Here is a 20,099-nt window from a genome sequence, read left to right on the forward strand (position 1 = left end):
ATCCTGACCAGATGCTTCTGTTAGAGATGAAAAGAGAATCGACTGTGAAGACCTTTGTAAAATAAATAGTTGGACAGCAGACTGCTAAGCTAATTTACCTAGATGAAGATCTGTCTTGCTGACTTCAGCGCCCCCACCAGAATGTTACTGTGCCTAGAGGCCCCCTGCTTCTTGCTGGCTTCCTTGGCCCTGTCTGTACAGGTGACCAGTCAGCACTTGGCATATTAATGCAGACAGCGCAACTCAAAAAAGATCCTTCACCTTGCTGGGCGCATCTGTATGCAGCTAATGCCATGCCCGTAGAGTCTCGCTAATGAAACAAATAACTTACTTCTGTACATAAGTCTGCTTTGTTGCAAACATTTGTTTAAAGCTCTCAGCTTTTACCTTTTACTTTACTTAAGGCCTCTTCAGCGACTCTTGCTTCTCAAGGAAAAAAGTCATATAGCAACCACTTTCAAGTTTGTGTGTCTTCATGATACTATATTCTTTTAACCCAGAGCCCTTTGCACAAATTTCCAGAACCTGGAGGAAAAATACATGATTTAAAACAAACAAAAAAAGGGACTGGTATAGAGAAGGGATAAAGCTGATATTGAGCTTTGTATCTCTTTCATGTGAGGGTGGGGAGCATCTCTTCTTTTTGCATCTAGACTTTGAGCAGTGGTTGTGAAGTGGACACAAATCCTCCAATGTGGATTGAAATCTTCAATTATGGCCCTTTCGGGGGACAGTCAGGATTGGAGTTCAGTTCTTGATCCCAAACACTGAGAAATTCTAGTTCTTTGACAACTGTGACTCTTTTCCGTTTTTATTAAAAACAAAAAAAATCCAACCCACTGAAGGGTTTTTTTGTTTTTTTTTTTTAATGAGAAGTGGCTTGCTTAGCAGTTCTAACAGAACAGCCTGTAGTGCGCAAAGGGCTGCACAGTGGGGAGTTTATACCCACAGTCCATTTCGCACCTGTGATTCAGCCTGCAGACATCACCAGGATCTTCCCCGCAGGCTGACTCAGCATCCTCCTTCTCTGCTGGAATGCAGTGTGCTGAAACTGCTCTGTAGCAGATCAAGTAGATATGAATTGTTTATCAAATTTGTGACTGAAATATATCTTACTGTCCAACAGAAATAATTCTTTGTTTATGGCTCTTCTGAGCGGCTTCTGTTATTTTCTCCTTTCCTCTGCCCCTCCTGCTTTCTTAAAATTTTATTTTCAGTGTTGTAAGGTGTGTGTCACATGTGAAGGTGTATTGGGATTTTGGGGGAGGATATCAAAACTTCAATGCATGTTCATAAGGAAGTATTAGAAGAGTCTGTGGGCAGATATTGGAGATAATTAGGAACTACCTGCAACTGCTGCAGGCTCAGGGGATGTTGGCAGGCTGCAGAACATTCCTAAGGGAAAGAAATTGCTCTGTAATTACAGGCAAGGTCAGTGCAGTCAGCTCAATGGAAAAGAGATGGTAAGAGCTGGGGCTCCAAAGAAGATGTTTGAATGTCCTTAACAAGACACCGTTGTTTTTCATGTTTTAAATTAATGGCTCCTGAAATCTCTATTGTAAAGGTCTTCTCTGTGCTATGAGGATTGTGGCCCTTTCTTGAGAGAGAAAATGCACAGTTGTAAGTAAAGAGGATTTCCTGGTCACACTTTACATTTCTTTTGTATCTCTAAAGATTTTTTAATGGGTGCTTCATTGGTGTATATCTACAATAGGTGTTAAAGGGTAGTATCCTTTATTTGTACGTTTTTCATCTCTGAAATAGGTCTTTCGACATCTGTCTGAAGTGTTTCACCCACCAAAATTCATTTGAAAGTGGGGCATTTTTCCATGGCTGGTGGATAGCCTTTGCTCTAGGACACTGTGGTAGCCATCTCAAATTTATCCCTTGAGAGAAACTTTGCTTTCTTCCCTTCCTCTGAGGGTAAAACCTTGAGTTCAGAAACACGCTGTGGCCAAAATTCACAATAGAGAGCATTCAAGTGTCAGTACTGGCTGCAAGTATTCCTTCTCTCTGCTGCTCATGTCTGCTGTAGAGCTCCACCTGCTCAGTTTTGCCAGTGCAACTGCATATGGGACCATGCTGGGGAGAGTAACAGGGACTGATTCAGTTCAAAACAGAACAGAAAAACCCTTTGAGTACAGTTCAAACTGACTGAAATCAGGCTGCTGTGGTGCACCTCCCACCACCTTTCTTACATTGGCAGGAGTGCTGTTGCATGTGCCTGGTAAGTTGAATAAAGAAGCTGATCCAGATGCAAGTCAGTCAATGTTTTTGGAGGGTAAACTTTCAGCTAGATCAGCTTCTTGAACTGGCTCATGTGTGGTTGTAAGAGTACGAGAGCTTGTGTGAGGAGAGGCTGGAGAGACATCGTTTGTCACAAAAGGAAAGTAAGAGTGAGCCTAAATCTAGCAAACCAGATGTAAATTGATTAAAGCTGCTTTCAAACTTTACTTCTAGGATTTTTAATTGGATCATTTCCCTGGTATAGTTCAAAATGCAGCACCTTGAATGGTCATCTTGGCATAAGTGAGGGCATGGTGCCCCATGCTAGGGGGTGGGAAGGAAGTGATGAGGGCTGTGGAAGCAGAAGTATCTTCGTTTTGTCTTGCAGTTGAATATTTTGTATTGTGAAGTCCAGCCTTAATGTTATTTTTCTGGGTTGCAGCCCCTTTGTTTCTTTGCTATATAAATGTAACAGACCCAGCATTATTTGACATGGAAATTTTCTTTGGGAGTGTTTGATTAGTAGCTGATTAAAGGGACTCACAGCAGTTCTTGCAAAAGTGGATATATTCATTTGACTAAAGTTCATAGTTGTTAAAGTATTTAAAAACAAGACAGAAGCTGTGTTTATTTTTCTTGTGTGTTTTGAAGGTTTTGTTTAGCTCAAATATCCATAACTTTTGGGCTGAGAGAGACTATTCTGTGTTTTTTTTATATTTTCTAACTTCTTTTCCACCTGAACAGTACAACTTCTCATTTATCTCACTTCCTCCAGAGGCAGGGTTTTTAAAAATTTACTGTCTTTCATATGTTCAGGGCCCAGCCTTTTGGAGAATGTATGTAAATTTGTCACCTCCCAGTTAATAGCTTGTAACTGTTCACTTAAGGACACTTGGTGGGTTTTTTTGAAAATATTTTTCCTGAAGGCATTTTTAAATTTTTCTTGCTTGCTCTTCCTAACTTTATTTTTTCCATTCAACTCTCATTTAGTTATATGGTGAAACATCAAGCAGCCAAAAAAGCAGCCAGTGGGGTATATGTAATAGCTGTAGAAATAATACAGATGTTTTCCTTATTCTTCATAAAAGATAGCTAAACACGAAAATAACCTTACACTTTTTAAAATGCAAGTGATGTGCTTATGCTGCCTTGTCCCTACTACAAGAAGGACATTCAGCACATCAGAAATACCAACTAGCTGCTACTTTTTTATTTTCACTTCTCTGAAATTGTTGAGAGAAAATCATTTAAGAACAAACAAACAGAACAAAAATTAAGCATCTTCTAAGTTTTTTTTTTTCCCTCTGTTGTTCCTTTGTCTTTCTAAGGGTGAAGAGTGAAGAATGTTTGCACAACCATTAGCTAGCTTCTTGGTATTCATTTAGAGTTATGTCCTCCAAATTCATTTTATATTGATACTTGCGTAATATGAATGGGGGGTGAGAACTTCAGTATCTTATACCATGATGGAAGGTGAAGGAAGCAAAGATAATTAGAAGAGATGAGTGAAAGAAGAAGAAAAACTACATATTCAGGCCAAAAATTACATTTTCTCCCTATGGAATTGTCTCTTTTTTAATAGAAAAAGTTTTTTTTTACCCCCAAGCCAGTTATCTTGTTTTGTTTGTACTTTAGCCTTTTAGGAATTGAGTAGTTCATTTTGATAAATCATTTTCTTTCCTTTTGCATAGGAATATTTAATGCTTTGAGTTGCTTTGTAAGTTGGGCTCAATGGATTCAGGTGCCAAAATGGATCATCTGATCAGCTTCCAGCTCTATAGTATTTAGCCTGTAATATAGTGACTGTTTTGCAAGACTTGTGCAGTATTGTGTTTACTAGTAACCTTGAAGGTTACTGCTGAAGTTGTCATTTGATATTTGGTGGGATCATCTGCCATCAGCCTGTGCAGAACCAGTTAGGTTTGATCTTTCAGAGCAAAATGCAAGTTTGTGGTCTCAGTATTTAATTAAAATACCTTGCCATCTTCATGGATACTGGTATATAATTTTTCATTCCTGGACTGTAAAAGGAGGGAAAACTGCTGTTTCTTTTGGCCTCTTGAGTGTTTGGTGGGAAGGAGATCTGATTAGGCTGAAAAAGCCTGAAATTTGGTAGCCTGACTTTTCAAAGACTCTGTAGCTTTCATTTCATTCTGTAAGATTTTTGGATGGTCAGGATCTTTTAAATGCAGGCTGTGAGTCTTTCTTTCTTTCTTTGATAATTAATAATTTAGAAATCGTGTGCACTTCCCTGAATTTTCCTTTTCTGCTTTCTCTCCTGTCCTAATCTCCTTTTATCCTCACCTTTGGGTATTCTACTTAGAACCCTGAAGAGTGCGGTTGTGCAATGGGTGTAAAATGCCAACGAGCTTGCTACAGTATTGGTACACTTGGCTGTGCTTGACTTCTTTCTCTCAACAAAAGAGAGAGACTCCAATGAAAGATGCATGAGAACAAGCAAATGTGTTTCTGGCTGTCCAACTGCGGCTTAACACTTACATTTTTATAGAAGTTAATGGAAACAGGCAGTAAAAATGTTGAGTTAAACATTGGTACTGAAAAAATGAGAGCCACTGTCAATAAGCTCATATTTTTAAGTTAATACCTAAATTTACTCCTGTAATGTGGAAACATAACCTGCTGCTGTTTTTGCATTCAAGAGGAGCTGTGCTGGCACAGCAAAATCAAACAGAATAATGGTGGATCCTTCATCTTTCCTGTGTCAAAAGTCTAATATGTTTTTGTCTCATTAGGTGTCTATAGTTAACAAACTTGTTACATCACTGGGCTTAGACTCAAAATGATATCAAAGAACAGGTTCAAGCAGCATCTCCCTTTGTTACAGGGCAAAATTCAGAGCAAAGATGTTTTCAACTGAACTTTAAGTGAGTGTATGTAGAAGTAGATTACTGCTATTTGTCAATATTTAGTGCCAGAAACAATTTACCAGCAAAAATGAATACTTTTTCAGGATCAGTGAACTTCTGTGATTAGCTCTTGTCTTGTTCAGAAAGAAAAATGCATTAAGCTTGATTATAAAAACCTACGGTTAGGAGTTTAGTTTGGAAGAGTTTCATCCAAAAAGCTGAATATGCTTCATGTAGGGAGTCTCTACTGAATTCAGACCAATGGTAAGATTGTGTAAGTAACACCTAGCTCTTACATATAGTGCTTTTCACCCTCAGCTCTTTCAAGTGCTTTACTATAGAGGTAGTAACTTACTTGTGTTTGTGGTGGGCAAAAGAAGGCAAAAAGGGTGGTTTAAACGTGTAGAAAGGAGCAGAACTGTGAGAATGCTACAAATAGATGCAATGGCAACAGCATAAGGGGGGAAGCGACTAAAAGTATGGATCTTCTTGGGGCAAGACTAGCATCTGAATCTTTTAATTAGGTTTTTCATAAGAAATATTGAGTGGGTGGAACTGAAAGAGAAAGGCTGAATTGAGATTATATAGATCTGTCATTCTTTCCATTCCTGTATTTTGAGTGCTTGACACTACAACCTTGAAAGTGTTTATCTGTCTACTGAATACAAGTACAACATATAGGAAAGCATTGACTTCACTGATTTAAAGATAGACATATTCATGTAGGGATTATTGTATTCCTGTTGATGAACTTGAATAATGACTGACTTTATTCCTTTTGCATTAACTTTCAGGTATTTTCTTTCTCTCTGTCCAGCTTTTCTAGTGCAGTTAGGACATTTTAAAGAACAGAAGCCTTTGAGTAATGCTGGTAATAATGGTAAAAGGGACTCATAAGAGAATGCTATTGGCCAAGAGGCATAGGGTCCTTTTCTCAGGCTTCATAGTTTTATATGCTGTGAACAAGGACGGAAATTATATACAGAGTTTGTGCAAAGCCACTGGATCTGTAATTGTCCATATTCTAAAATCCACTCGTAAAGATGTAGTACTTGAGCAGTTCAAATAATTCTGTTCAAGACTTGCTCATGTACTCTTACTGATGTTTCAGACACTTTCTTTTTTCGAACAAAAACAGTTCTGTTACCTCTCTAGGATTAGCAAAGAGCTGCATCAATACAGGCACTGCTGTCAGTTGAGGAAAGTAATGCAAAATGTCTACTCTTGAATGCAGATATGTTGTTTGTTAGGGTACCTAGTGGGTATGCAAATAACAGCTCTGACTTTACAGATATGGGATCAAGCTTGCATATAGGATAAGTGTAAAATTTTTTCTTCAAATCATTGTATTCTGAAAATTTTTTGAAATTTTCCTTTATATGAACTTTCTTTGGGAGGTAATTGATGAACACCATAAGTCTGGAAATCTAAAGGGCACTTTTCAAATCCTCATCATGCTACAATGAAAAAATTGCTAGCAGTCCTTATTTTAAAATCAATTGTTGGTTGGTTGTAACACTGAAAAGTTCTGACAGAGACTCACCAGACCTCATGGACAGAGTATTCCTGATAAGCGTGTTATCCAGATTGTGCTGTAAACTACTTTATGGCCTTGCCTCGTTATCTATAAATTTGTTTTCTTATCTTTTTGTCTTTTTTTTTTTTAATTCTTATTGGTATATCTGTGCTGAACTGAAAAAAATGGTTAATTACTCAAAATAGGAGGTTAGTACGGTGCCATATGTGATATAGACAAGATCATTTTTACAGCCCTGATTTAATGTGATGAATGCAATTCTTAATTTAAATGAGTGCTCTTTAGCAATAATTGGGTAGGTGCAATAACTATGCATCCGTGTGTGCTTCAGATATATCTTTTAGAATATCTTGCACACCTTTTTGTTTGGTCTTATCTCTGTATAAAACTGAATATAGGTAATTTTTTTCCTTTTTCAAATGGAGACTTATTCAAGATTTGAGTAGTCTTTAAAATCCATCTGTATTTATTCAAACTTCTAAATTTTCATTTTGCAATACCTTAGGTTTCTTGAAAGTAGGAATTCAAGTCCCAGAGGAATCATTTCACTCCTTTATTCTTTTGAGGCTGATAAGTTTAGCTGTGTATTTCATGGTTTGTGTCTCTTGGCGTCTAACTATGCATCTGCTCTGTAACTGTCACACCCCTTCCCTAGCCTCACTTCAAAAAGTTGTAGAATCTTTCTTTAAGAATTTGTCCTGGTGGCTGTGGCCAAAAAAAGTCCTTTTTCCCTAGTGTATTCTTCCTGGATACATTTTATTAGTTTTGCACGTCCCTTGTGGAAAGCTTTGGGAACTTACAAGATGAAAGAAGATTTTATAGTTTGTGCTTTTTTGTTTGTGTGTGTGTGTGCGTGTGTGTAAAAAATATGAGTGTATGTGTCTGAATATTGCACATATATATTACAGATATTTTATAGGAACCCAATATAAAATATTTAATCATAATGCCTCAGTTATTGTCACAATAATCCCTGTATCTCTGCCTAAGCCGTTTTGTGGCATATTTTTTCACTTTTTTTTTTTTTTCGTGTGTGTGTGTATGTTTGTGTGCTTTGTCTTGCAGAGTTGGAAGAATCCAGGGATTTCAAGCTTTGACTGATGGGCATCTTACAAGATCTGTACAGCTAAGCTGAAAAGGCAGATGCAGCTCTGAGTATCAGATTGACTGAGCTTGTGTGTGTACTGCGTGTACATGAATATACACACGTTTCTGTTGTCACACAGACTTATTCTTGCGTATTCCTGAGAGTTTTGCAATTGATGAAAATTAATTTAAGAACCAGATGGAGCACCTTTACAGTGCGGGAATCAGTAACTCGTGGAAGGACGCCTGCCACTAGTGTTCAGCTTTCCACATGGTATTCACGGGTGAAAAAGGTGTGCAAGAAGAGGAAGAAAAAACACCCTCTACACAGAAAAAAACTAATAAATACCTCCCCAGTCTAAATCAATATATACAAGGGAAACAGAAGAAGACAGAGTGTGGAAGAAACTGACTTTATTATTGCAGAGGAATAATGAATCATCTTTGGCACATTTTCCATTGGGCTCAATAGATTGTGACTGAACTAATAAATCGTGACCATATGTTGAGTAGTGATGACTGGAAGTGAGAAAGTTCAGTAACTATGGGACAGGTCTGGGCATTGAACTGAACAAACCTCGTCATCCTCCTTGAGTTAGCCAGGTCATCAAACTTGCATATTCTTTCTCCCTCTCCTTTTTCCCCTTTTCAGTGGTTTAAATACTAATTAATTGAGCTCATAAATGTTATTCAAATAAAACGATTGGAATACTTCATATGTTTCCTTCTTGTACAGCTGCAAATGTTGTGTCTGGAACTATGAATCTGTGCTGTAGACAAGCATCAAGAAGGAAAGATCCACTCAAACAAGCAAGGAAAATATCTAGAGAAATAGTGAAACCTGGAAGTCAGATTTTTAATGCTGCTTCTCTTTCTTTTTAGATGATTATATTTTTTCCCTCCGTGAATTTTAGAAGATTCTGAAAGAGTGCTTACTTGATGTGCTTTAATTCTGGCATTTGTTTTTACAGTAGGATGAAAAGTCTGTGATTCTTTGTAGCAGAAAAAAAAAAGGGAAAAGTAAAGGAAAAACAGCTTGACATTTAGCCTGTTTTGGAGGAGACAGAACTTCATGGTTCACCTGAGGCAAACTTACCTGCTTTAAAAGCTAAAAGCTTTAGAGCATTTTTGATTCTGCTAAATGAAGAGGGGGTTTCTTTTTCATTCGTGTGTGGCAGCAAAAAGTGGGAAAGCAGGCAAGACAGAGTGATAAACAGTTCAGGCTGTGTTGGGTCTCTGGTGGAAAAAAAAGTGCTGCGATGAAAATTGGATTGGCTTTGGATTGCAAAAACTGTTGAGTCCAACAAGTGGTTCAGTACCAAGAGGGATTTCCCATCTGGCCTGGCACACCAGTGCCTGCACAAGTTCGGGTCTGTTGTTTTGCACGGTTTGTGTGCCTTTTTTTCCCTTTATGCAATCTCTTTCAGCTTTAGCAGCAGAAATACATCGGATGTAAAAGATATGCCAGAGGGCAGCTTGGAAAAGATGTGTCATATATATACATATATATGTTTGTGCGTGTGTATAAATTTCTGCAACTGAACTTTTGAAGAAAATCTGATTGGAGGAAATCTTAAAAGCCTTAAGTTACTTGAAACCTACACATTTGCAACTCTCTGTCTCTGGAATTGCATTACGCTAAACTGGAATCTCAGGCTGTATAAAGATTATATCAAGTTGAGCAAAAAGATGACTTAACCATTTCTTGAGCGCCTCTTACGAAGTAGCTGTTTCTCCAAAGGATAAGTGCACCCTCACTCTACGAACTCAAAAACAAAAATGAACCTGAATTTTTTTTTAAGTGTTACTTTTTCTTAGCCAACTGCCATCATCTTTTATAGAGGAATTTTTCACTATGCATTTGGTGGATATTTATAAACACAGACCCCATCCTCCTCTCTTTCAGTGATCTATCCCAGGTCAGTCTTATCAATAAAAAAATTGATTTAAATTTTGTGCACTAGACATATTACTTTCTTATGTCAAAAAATAAAATATTTAAAAAGCATGTATGCAGCAGTGGAACATGGGCCTGTTCTTTGCAGCGATTCCAACATCCTCTGCCTCTCCTGGAAAGGGAGAGTTCCCAAAAGTGAGAAGGAGAAACCGGTGTGCAGGAGGCGATACTATGAGGAAGGCTGGTTGGCAACAGGCAATGGCAGAGGAGTTGTAGGCGTCACTTTTACTTCCAGCCATTGCAGGAGAGACCGGAACACCCCTCAGAGAATCAACTTCAATTTGAGGGGCCACAACAGTGAGGTAAGCAAACTGTGTGTTACAATTAAAGGTCGAGCTTGAAGCCAGCTTTAGAAACGTTAGCAATAAAATTTCTGTAGTATTTCTGCTTCAAATTTGATACGACAGTATAAAGGAGGCTCAGGCCTAATCTGAATGTGCTTGGAATCTATTGGAGTCTTTTCAGTAAACTCAAAAGTGTGAGGTTTATGGCAGGGAGAAAATGGTGTGAGATTCTTTGGAAGTGGATCTGGTTTTGGTTTGGTCTGTTTTTTCCTTTGTTCTCCAGCACCTCCCAGTTTCCAGGCAAATTCAATAAGTATATGCAAGGGAGTTAAAAATTGTGATAATTGAGTGCTTACATGGTATTAAAATCTGGCTTGGAAGACTTATGGAATGGCAGGGGAGTGGGAGAGGAGCTCAGATCAAGTCTGCCTGTTTTTCGGAAGTGGTAAAGTGGAATGTCCTGTAGCAGGCTGAAGTGACATGTGATAACTGTCATCTGAAGAAAAAACTGTCATTTTATGGGTGAAGGGGCCACGTGGGACTCTACAGAAAAATGCTAAGATGCCCTGCAGTAATTTACTGTAACTTCGGTGCAAGGCGTTGTCCTGACTACAATGATACAAAACCTTTTCCTTTTTTTTCTTCTTTTTATTGAAAGGGATATATTTGCTGGTGAAAGTTGATACTTTGGCTGTGTGTTACCATCTTCTTGGCACCTGCCTGTGTCTCTGCCCAGAGCTTCATGCATTCCTTGCTGTGGAAACTTGAAGGAAAGCATAAATGATGCCTAGCAGCATACAGAATATCATGTACAGGTGTTAGAGTTTTGTTTCATTCCTTACTATTAAGTCTGCTTTGTAGTTAGTTCACATTTGGATGGGCTCATTGAAGAGAATATGTCTGAATCAAAGTTTTGGTCTTAGGATAGTGGGTGGAATGACAGCAAATGTACTGAAGTTAAAACCAAAGATAGAATGCTGTTTTTCTTATCCTTTGCACTACTTATTTGACTAATATATGTTTCCCTTTTGACATAAGCAGCATCAAAGATTAAAGGGTGATTGGTTTTGGTCCTTTTGTTAACATTAATGACAATCCTCTTAAAAAATTAGACTCATAAATAAGTACTTCGACACACTGTGTCTATCTTTACACAGGAGCAAGGATGTACTGTAAGTTATATATTTTTTTCATATCTAGATGAGAGAGATTTATATATATATATTTGTATAGGGTTCAGTCAAAAAATTATAGCCACGTTTTCCCAAAGGGAAGAGTGGTGTTTGAATCTAGGATTCTGTTTTGGGCCATTTTTAATTGTCAGTATCATTTTCAATTGCAAATTATGTTTCATATTTGAAAAGTGAGATACAGTGAGCACTTTTTCATTTCTCTGTATTTTCTTCTTTAACTGTTCTATGAATCCAGTCACCTATTTTTCACCTGCATAATATGTGTCTTGGAAACAGTAGAGAAAGTGCTGTTTATGGGCCTGGGAAGCCTCGTTGCAGGACAAACATGGAAATAGGCGCCTAGGTGCAAGTCTGTGCCAGTGAAGTGAGGAAGATGCTGGTGTTTGCACTGCCCTTTGGTTTTGGCTCATTCTGCATTGCTCAGTTGGCTGTAGGATTCTTTCTGGGTCGCTGCACCGTTGCTTTGGGGATTGTGCTGTGCTGTTAGTGCAGCCTTTCACTTAACATTTGTGGGCACAAGAGAGAATCTAAAATGAAATGGAAATATTCTTTGTGAAATTTTGGCAATTTGGGTTCTTCAAATGTGCTGGGTCAAGCTGTCATTAGTGAAGAAAGTTGTGTTTGTGTAAATAATTTTCCTGGTAGTGGAAAATGTGCAAATCACCAGAATAGAGGCTATCAATGCACTTCTCTGTTTGGGGGTTACAAAACTGGTATGCTGGTGTCAGAAGTGAAAGGAAGAGAAGAAGTGGCTTAGAACACCCAGTATTCTATAATGAGTCTGTTGCTGCGATCAGATTTTCCTGCTAGCCATATAGTTCTTTGAGCACTGGTGTAAATGAAAGTTGGTCCTCACAAGGTGATGTAATATGTAACACTCTTTGCCAGGCTGAATGTTGCCCTCTCCTTTCATAGGAGAATTCTACTAATTTTGGTAGGGATGGAATTGTAATACAGGATTTTTTTTATTTGTTAAAGGCATATACCTGAATGGGAGAGTTAGATTTTTTTCTTAGATTTAGAGAGGAAGGTATTTTCTATTTGTTGAAAGATTATTTAAAACATATCAAATTGTTGAACAGCACCACTACCTAAAACTATTGCTAATGTATACATAAGAAAAAAATATATTTTGCTTTCTCTTTCTCATTTTTAAAAAGCAAGCCAACAACTACCCCGTCTTTTCTGCTTGCCACCTTACACAATGGAAAAAATGCTAATTTTGCAAGCGTATCCTGGTATGTGTGCTGCTTAGAGCTACATTTGTACAGAGTGGGCCCAAAGGGATGTGATTGACTTTAAAACTAATAGCCTGAATATTTCATTGACCAGTACTAAGATAGTGTTGTGTTGTTTTGCCCCCAGAAATGGTGATTTATACCCCTGTATATTCTCTCTACCACAAGTCAAGTTTATTGCTTTTCTGACATACATTGCTGCTTTAATATTAGCATGCATTCAATTATAAAGTGTGAATTGCTGTAATGAACAGAGTGGAAAGGGGAAAATACAAAAGCTAAATGCTTTTCACTTGGGATATAATTAGCAATATGCTGTGGGCAGAGCAGTACATAGTATTTCAGTTTTAGGGTGAAAATCTGGAAAAGGTAATGCAGCACTGTGCTTTGAGCAAGAACGTGATGCTATTGTTATGTAGATGGTGAAGGTGGATGCTAGTGCTGTATTTTTGCAATGTTATTATGATTGCTGAAAAGATTCACTGAAATCTTTTGGTACACAGCTCTTTTTTTTGACTGTAATAGGATGCCTTTAGCATACCAGAACAATTATGAATGAAGAATCCCCAGGCCTGAGTTACTGACACACATACTGCAGTGGTGAAATCGCATGACTCATAGCATCGAACAGTAATTGCGGGTGAAGTGCTTAGCAGTGTGAGCTATGGTTGTGTTTTAGCAGTTACTTCACGGTTGGTTATGAGAGTTTGAAACTAGGAAGTGGCTGCCATATTACTTTAATTGGCAGCCTGATGTTTCTGTAGTTTCTAAGGAAAGCTGTAGAGATTGAAATAAGCAGGTTCCATTTATTTTGTGACAGGAGGTGAAAATACTGCATTTTTGTAATAGAGCTTGTGTTAATTTGGCATAACATATTATAGGCCTGATCCTTATTTACAGCATTCTAAAATGAAAATTTAAATGGATATATTTCAAAGGCAGAAGCAACTTGGATGCAAAAGGAAGGAGAAATGTGTGCTGTGCAACTGTGCTTGTTTCACATGTCATAGGAACACTCCTCCATTTTGGACCATGGGAGGAGAGCTATGCCTCTCTCTGAGGTTACGCAGCAGACAGAGTGGATGTGAATGATTGCAGCTGGGCACAGAGGCGTGTGGATGGTTTTGGCTTTGGAGCTTTCTCTTAGTCTGGGAGAACATGCTGGTGGAGGCTGCTGTTTGGTGGGTTTCTTAAGTCTGGCACAAATTTTAAAAGGCAGGAAGATGTGCTAGAATGTGTGAATTAGCAGCCAAAGAGCGGAGATGTGGTGGCCTAAAATGCCTTCCCTGCACATGCAAATGTAATGCTGTGCAGAAATGAAGAGCGAAATTTGGAAGTTTTTGATTTTGACCTAACTTGGCTTCCCTTGACAGCACTGGGGAGCAGTGTTATAAAAGTGCCTGAGCACAATCCTGTCATGACTCTGGTTTCTGTAACAAATTAAGGATTAAATGCAAAATGCCTGTTCACTTCAGCAAGGTCAGGGTTTAATCCCGTGTGACCATTAGCTCTGAAGCATGTCAGGCTGATTTTTTTTTTATAGTGACATGGAGGCATGTGTTTTCAGCTTCTGGTCCATCCTGAGATCTCTGGACTATTTTCAGGGAGATCTGTGAAAGATAATTAAGGCGGGGGGGGGGGGGACTTATCCTCAATAAGCTTCAATTTGCATTATAGGAATCTTCCCAACAACTGTAGTCAGATAACGAGAGGTGGTAATGCTGCACTGATGTGCTTCTTAAAAGTTGCTTTTGTATGGATCAATAAAGTATTTCTTGAGCTTGGTAATACACAAATATCTTGTTCCTCAGTTCAGAAGTAGTCTGAGAACATACAGAAAGCTGTGTTTTCAGCTGCTGCACAGAAGCAATTATGTTAAACGTGCGGTTAATTAATAAACTGTGTTGTTGCGGAAGGAATTGTATTTGTATCAGAGAATGGCTGCTAAAAATGTGGTCCCTTGAAAGATGGCATCCTTAAAAGTATGCAGAGGGCTAAGTGACTAAGAAAGGCTGTAGTCTGAGAGTACCTGTCACTTCTTGTTCTGGTAATATCTTGAGTTAAGAATATACTTTATGACCAAAATGGGACCAGTACTGAAGCAAGAGTATAAAATGGAAGAACATTTAATGTCACAGTTACAGGCACAGATTGCTTTAATGTACAAAGCAAGCAGTTAGCACAAGTTAGGTTTATCAGTGCCTAATGTTTTATCATGTATGTCATCTTAGCAATTCTACTTTTGTCCACTGACACCCTGTTGGTCACAGATGTTAAAGTAAGAATTACTATTTTCCCCTTGAATGCCACCAATCGTATATAAAACTTATTTAAATTTCATTCCGTTTCCAACATTCTTACCTTTTCCAGAATAGTATCTTCAGTAGTATCTTTAGATTTAGTAGTTCCTCTGCTAATTAGGGAGCCTAGACCCTGCACTCCACTTGAGAGAGGAATCTGCACGTCATAGGCCTTCTTGAACAGGAGCAATATTTATGCAAGTTGTAAAACCTGTAAACAACACTTGTTTATTGAGAAACATGACTGGAATATATACATTGCTCTTGTTTGAAGGCAAATCAGAAATCTTCTGAAGCAGTGTTTCAAATTAAGAAACACTGTTAAGGACAAAATTTATCCTGTTTTATTTTCTTATTACAAAAGAAATGAATCGGGGCGGGGGCTGTTTAACAAATTGGTTTGGAATATTGTCAGTTTAATAAATATTACACATGGCTCCGGTTATACCTTGTTATTACATGTTATGGCTGAGATAAAGTCATTCTGTTGATTAAACCCATTCAAATTAGGCTTTGACATGATATTATTATGTATTAGTAATGGCCCCACTTGGAACTAGAGTGTCATTGGGTTAGCCATGGTAACAGTTCTGGTTTCTGTGGTTACTCGTGACTCCTCCAGCCCGTCTGCTGCTTAGTTCCTTCAGAGCGAAGAAGTGAGAAGTGGTTGTAATTACACTGGCCAGGGAAGAGCTGTGTTTAATGGCTGATAGCAGCATAGTTCCTCCAGGCTGGAAAGATTGTTTGCATCTACAGCCAGTAATTTCAGGTGTACGTCATTCCTCTATCCTGAAGGACCTGAGCTGCTGCGAACAACAAAAAATGAGCTACCTGGTGCTTGAGATGGAAGAGGGAGGTGCTCTCTTTTGAAAATAGGTGAGCCTAAAATAAGTAGTGTGTTCAAAAAATACTATAGTGCAGTCTCTGCCATTTGAGGTAAGTATATTTAATCTTGTTATTGTATTTATCTAATATTTTCAAGCATGCATTTTTATTTTAGTTGCTCTTTCTGCAGCTTTGATTTTTAATATTTATTGTGACAGTAATCAAAATTTGTTTATCAGACTTGAAGGAATCAGTTTTCAGCTTGTTCATATGACTAGAAAAAGTCAAAGAATAAGTTAAACTTTTATATATTTATTTATATATATATATATAATAAAAGGAAATGCAATCTATATAGTCATTTAAAGTTAAGTCTATAAAGTCATATAAATAAAGAATGTCCAAAGAGGAACAGCATTAAAAAGTTTGGTTCCATAGGAAAATAAGCTAATGAGGATCTAAACTATTTTATCTGGAGGCTTCTTACAATCTCATATGATATTTCATGCTTTAACTAGCTTCATAAAATGTAAAACAAATGTTTTGTATTGAGCTAAAAATTCATAAAGAGCTTGATAAATGTGCAAATGGATGAGACATACCATACTGTCCCATACCCTTTTAAAAGCAAGCATTGTATGTCTTTTTTTTTTTTTGTGACCTTTGTAGAGTGTTATCTTCTAACTAACAGTTCTTAAAATCTGTTTGGAATAGGCATGAATCAAATGCTAGCTGAAGGAGTAAGCTCTCTGTTTTCTTAGTTTGCTTATTCAGCTGTTGGCTTTGAAGGAATAGCATGTCTGCTCTTACTATAGCTGTTCATATACTTTCAGTGTGTTTTTCTTACAAGTTCCTCATTTTTAGTGCCTTAAAGACTCAATGATAATAATAGCTCAGACTAAACTAGAAACACTTTTTTGCTATGTGTAAGCAAGATGAAAATTACTGCTGTGCTGTAGTAGGCATTGTGTTACTTCATCTGAAATATTTTGTCAAGATAGTTTCTGTGAGTGAGGCTTTTGTACTGAAATGCATAGTGATTAAGTAGCAAGTGTATCTTCTGTCTGAAAATAATAAGACATAAACATAAAAAGGTAAGGGCTATAGACTTAGAAGGTAACCTTGATGTTTTCAGACAGTTACTCTTAAATTTCTTGTGGCCTTTATGTTTGTAATCTCCAGGACAAAACACTGAAAAAAATATTTTTTTTTATACCAAAGGAACTCTTGTTTCTTAGGATGATTTTTCTAATACTCCTAGTAGTATTAGAAATAGCTTGCTATTAAAAATGTATTCTTAAATAACCTATGCAAATAGTAGTAGTATCTGAGATACGGACAGTATTTCCTAGAAGTTGTAAGCTTTCCTATGTTATTATTGTACTGTTGAACAATGGTGAATTCTACTGGAGGAGTATCCATTATTTTTGTTGGCATTTATTCAAGCAGGGATTTTACTATTTCGATGTAGAAATCTAATAGGTAATTACGCATTAAGTGGTAACAGTGTCCATAAGAGCAAGATGAGAACTCAGCATTTAGGCCAAGGTAGGAATGAGCAGGGCCTGGGGGAATACAGCAATGTGGAAGATAGAGTGAGAGTTTGGGACTGTTTGGATGAGAGAAGCATGAATAACTGGAGGGGAGGGGAGGCAGGGAGAGAGCAAGCTTGCTTCCTGCTGCTGTTGGAACAGACTTTCTTCTAGGTCCTTGAAGTGGACCTACTGTTCTGAAGTTCTAACTTTCCTTTGTTTTGCAGATAGCCGTCAGATATTGTCAAAATAGCTTCACCCTCTGTAATGAATGATCCAAAATAAGGATGACAACTTTCAATAGCTATTAATTAAATGCAGATAGTAGAGCTCAATTCTGCTGATTGTTTTGTGAGTGGGTAGTGGATGTCAGGAGTGACATGAAGGTTTTCTCCATTTCTTTTGCAAAGCTTGACCAACTTGGCAGACAGCCATTGCACGTCAGAGAGAAAGGTTAAACTATCAAAATTACGAAATGTCAGAATTGCATACAGTTGTCATGTCAGTTCATTTCTTGTGTTTGTGCATACATATTATGATTCATTTTTTAATTACCTGACCACATATGTCGTGTCGTACCCCCCCCCCCCACACACACCCCAGAATTGTGTTTCATTCAGTGCATGGATGGCTCCCTGTGGATGAGGGAAAATTGCCTGAACAAACTGTATTACTTGTTTTGGAAATTAATATGCAGTGAAGGACACAAAGGACTGCTAGAGGAAAAATGAAATCCCATGGTTGAGGCAACTGAATGATGCTTTAGAGAAGTGGGTTTTTAATGAGCTTTCACCATAACCAGTATCTATTTCTCATTTTCTGAAGTAATGATTTTACCATCTTAAGTACTGTGAAGTTGAATTAAATTAATTCTCATTCAGTGCTCAGATCCCATAATTCTACACATACAACCAGCACTGTTTGGTTTTAAAGGATTTACTTTCGTCACTCTAATCTTCTTGATATTCTTTTGGAGGTCTTTTGCTTTCATGGGCCAAGTTTAAAATAAACTTCCATGGCTCATCTTCAGAGTTTGATCATAAATAATGTGTGGCCCTACTGCACTGGGCACCAATGCAGTGTTTCTGTGGTATATATCTAGCTAATTTTGAGTTATTCCTTGATGGACAGCACAGTCAACTTTAAAACTTGAGACTTTAGGTGACTAGCACTCAGAGTAAAAGTGTTTTTATTTGTATTTTATATTCAGCTTATTGTGATTCAGTCAGTTAATCCGTTTAGGAAGCCCCTCTTGGAAGCTTCAGAACAATTGTAATGCAGATTGTGCTCAGAGGATGTATAACAAAGTTCCTGCTAATGGGATATTTTAATAATTGAGTTCAGTGCTGCTGGTAATAACATTAGAGATGTTAGATCTAACCTATCCAGTTGAGCTTGACTTTTGGAGTGTTCCTGCAAAATTCTATGATGTTCTTATATGCTGCACTGCTTATTAAGATGGAGCATCACAGACTTTTAGCTGAATCTGAAACATGGAGGTATGATTTGCTTGGGTAGGAGTAGAAACTGGAAAAACTAAGATAATATGTTGAAGGTAGTAAGTGAAATTTAGTATTTTTAGTTAACTCCAGAGTCACTGAGAAATGTGGACAGTTTATCAACATACTTTTTCTATCCTTGCCAGTACTGCAAATACCACTGCAGTCTGAAAAATCAAGCTGAGCTCTTAATCCTCACCAGCAATCAAGGTTTTGTAGGTTAGTGTAGGTCTCCTGTATCATCTGTTCAACACAGTGTCTTCAGTGCATTAAGCAGGCATAATGAAATAAACTGCTGTGTTTATTAATAAAGAGATTTCTGATTATGAAAGCAACAAATTACATATATTCTTTTTCCCTTATTATGTTAACTCTGCAGTGTTAACTTTTTGTCTTGAATGTCAGCAGAGGTGAATTTTGAATACACATGGGGAGCAAATTTATTGAGTAAATAGTTGGTACTATTAATCACCTAATCACCTTTAATGCTAGAGTTGAATTTTAAAGCCCTTATATTGCCAGAATGAGGCAGAGGCCCATAAAATTGCTTACAAAATTGTGCAAACTGTAGAGGAAGCTTTAAAAAGTGGGTAAAAATGCCATGTAAATCTTTTTATGTACTTTTTATTCTTCCAAGTGGTTGTGGAGGGGTCTTTTGTCTTTGGGTTCACTGCCCAGTTTGGCAAACTTCCAAATTACTTTTTAAGTGTTCTTTAGCAATGACAATTCCATTGTATCATGCTGTGGCACTCAGGGATTACTACTTTCTGTCAGTATAAATTTAGCTGTGATTGTTGTGAAAGTCAATTATCCCTTCATAGTTTTCCATAACAGAGAAAGGTGGGTTTTTTTGGTGTTTTTTTTTTTTTTTTTAATATTCTTCTGGACAGTTCTGGTTTTAGTGGGGCGTGTAGATTATGTAAAATTTTCATCTAGTCTAAGGATAATGACAACTTTCCATTTTGGCTTGGGGATATTTTTCCCTTTTCTTCACTTTCAAGGAGGCGAAAATAAAAAGAGACAAATCAGGTAATAAAAAGAGTTTGTTTTTCTTTTCTAAATTGAAAATGTTTGAACTTTTTCACTTAAAATAAATTTTTCAAAAGCCAAGCCCTTTGCTCTTAATCTTTGTAATTCTGCTTAAAGAAAGTAGGCTGCTGCTTTCTTCACAGAAATCACAGAATGGTTGAGGTTGGAAGGGACCTTTAGAGATCATCTGGTCCAACCCTCCTGCTCAAGCAGGGTCACCTTCATTCACTGCTTGGGATAAATAGGGAAGAGGAAACCTTGAAAACAGTAAAAATAAAATTGAAGACTTATTTTTCATTTCCTGGAGCCAATGATACTTTAAGGTGAAAGTGAGAGAGTTGTTTTGAAATTAAAATGTATTTTGAGAATTTTTTGATCAGCTGAAAGTTTTTGAAATGGTGATCACATAGTTGTTTGATGAAAGGCTGTCTGTCCACCTTGTATTTGGTTTTGGGTGGTTATTAGCAGACTAGTAACTCTGAATTCTATTTCAAAATCTCGTATCTCATAATTTTCAATGGAAACA

At 37.4% G+C, this 20,099-nt stretch overlaps 1 protein-coding gene across 4 annotated transcripts in view; it reads left to right on the forward strand.

Moving 5' to 3' along the window:
* The window catches only part of TULP4 (TUB like protein 4), a 171,805-nt gene that overhangs the window by 24,512 nt on the left and 127,194 nt on the right, over positions 1-20,099 (forward strand). For all 4 annotated transcript variants that reach the window (XM_067293613.1, XM_067293612.1, XM_067293611.1 and 1 more), the window contains one exon: positions 7,696-9,975. In XM_067293613.1, the coding sequence (XP_067149714.1) occupies positions 9,724-9,975 (252 nt within the window). In that variant the 5' untranslated portion in view covers positions 7,696-9,723. The remainder of the gene's footprint in view (positions 1-7,695; positions 9,976-20,099) is intronic.

This window comes from Apteryx mantelli, chromosome 3 (genome assembly GCF_036417845.1).
Source record: "Apteryx mantelli isolate bAptMan1 chromosome 3, bAptMan1.hap1, whole genome shotgun sequence".
Lineage (NCBI taxonomy): Eukaryota > Metazoa > Chordata > Aves > Apterygiformes > Apterygidae > Apteryx > Apteryx mantelli.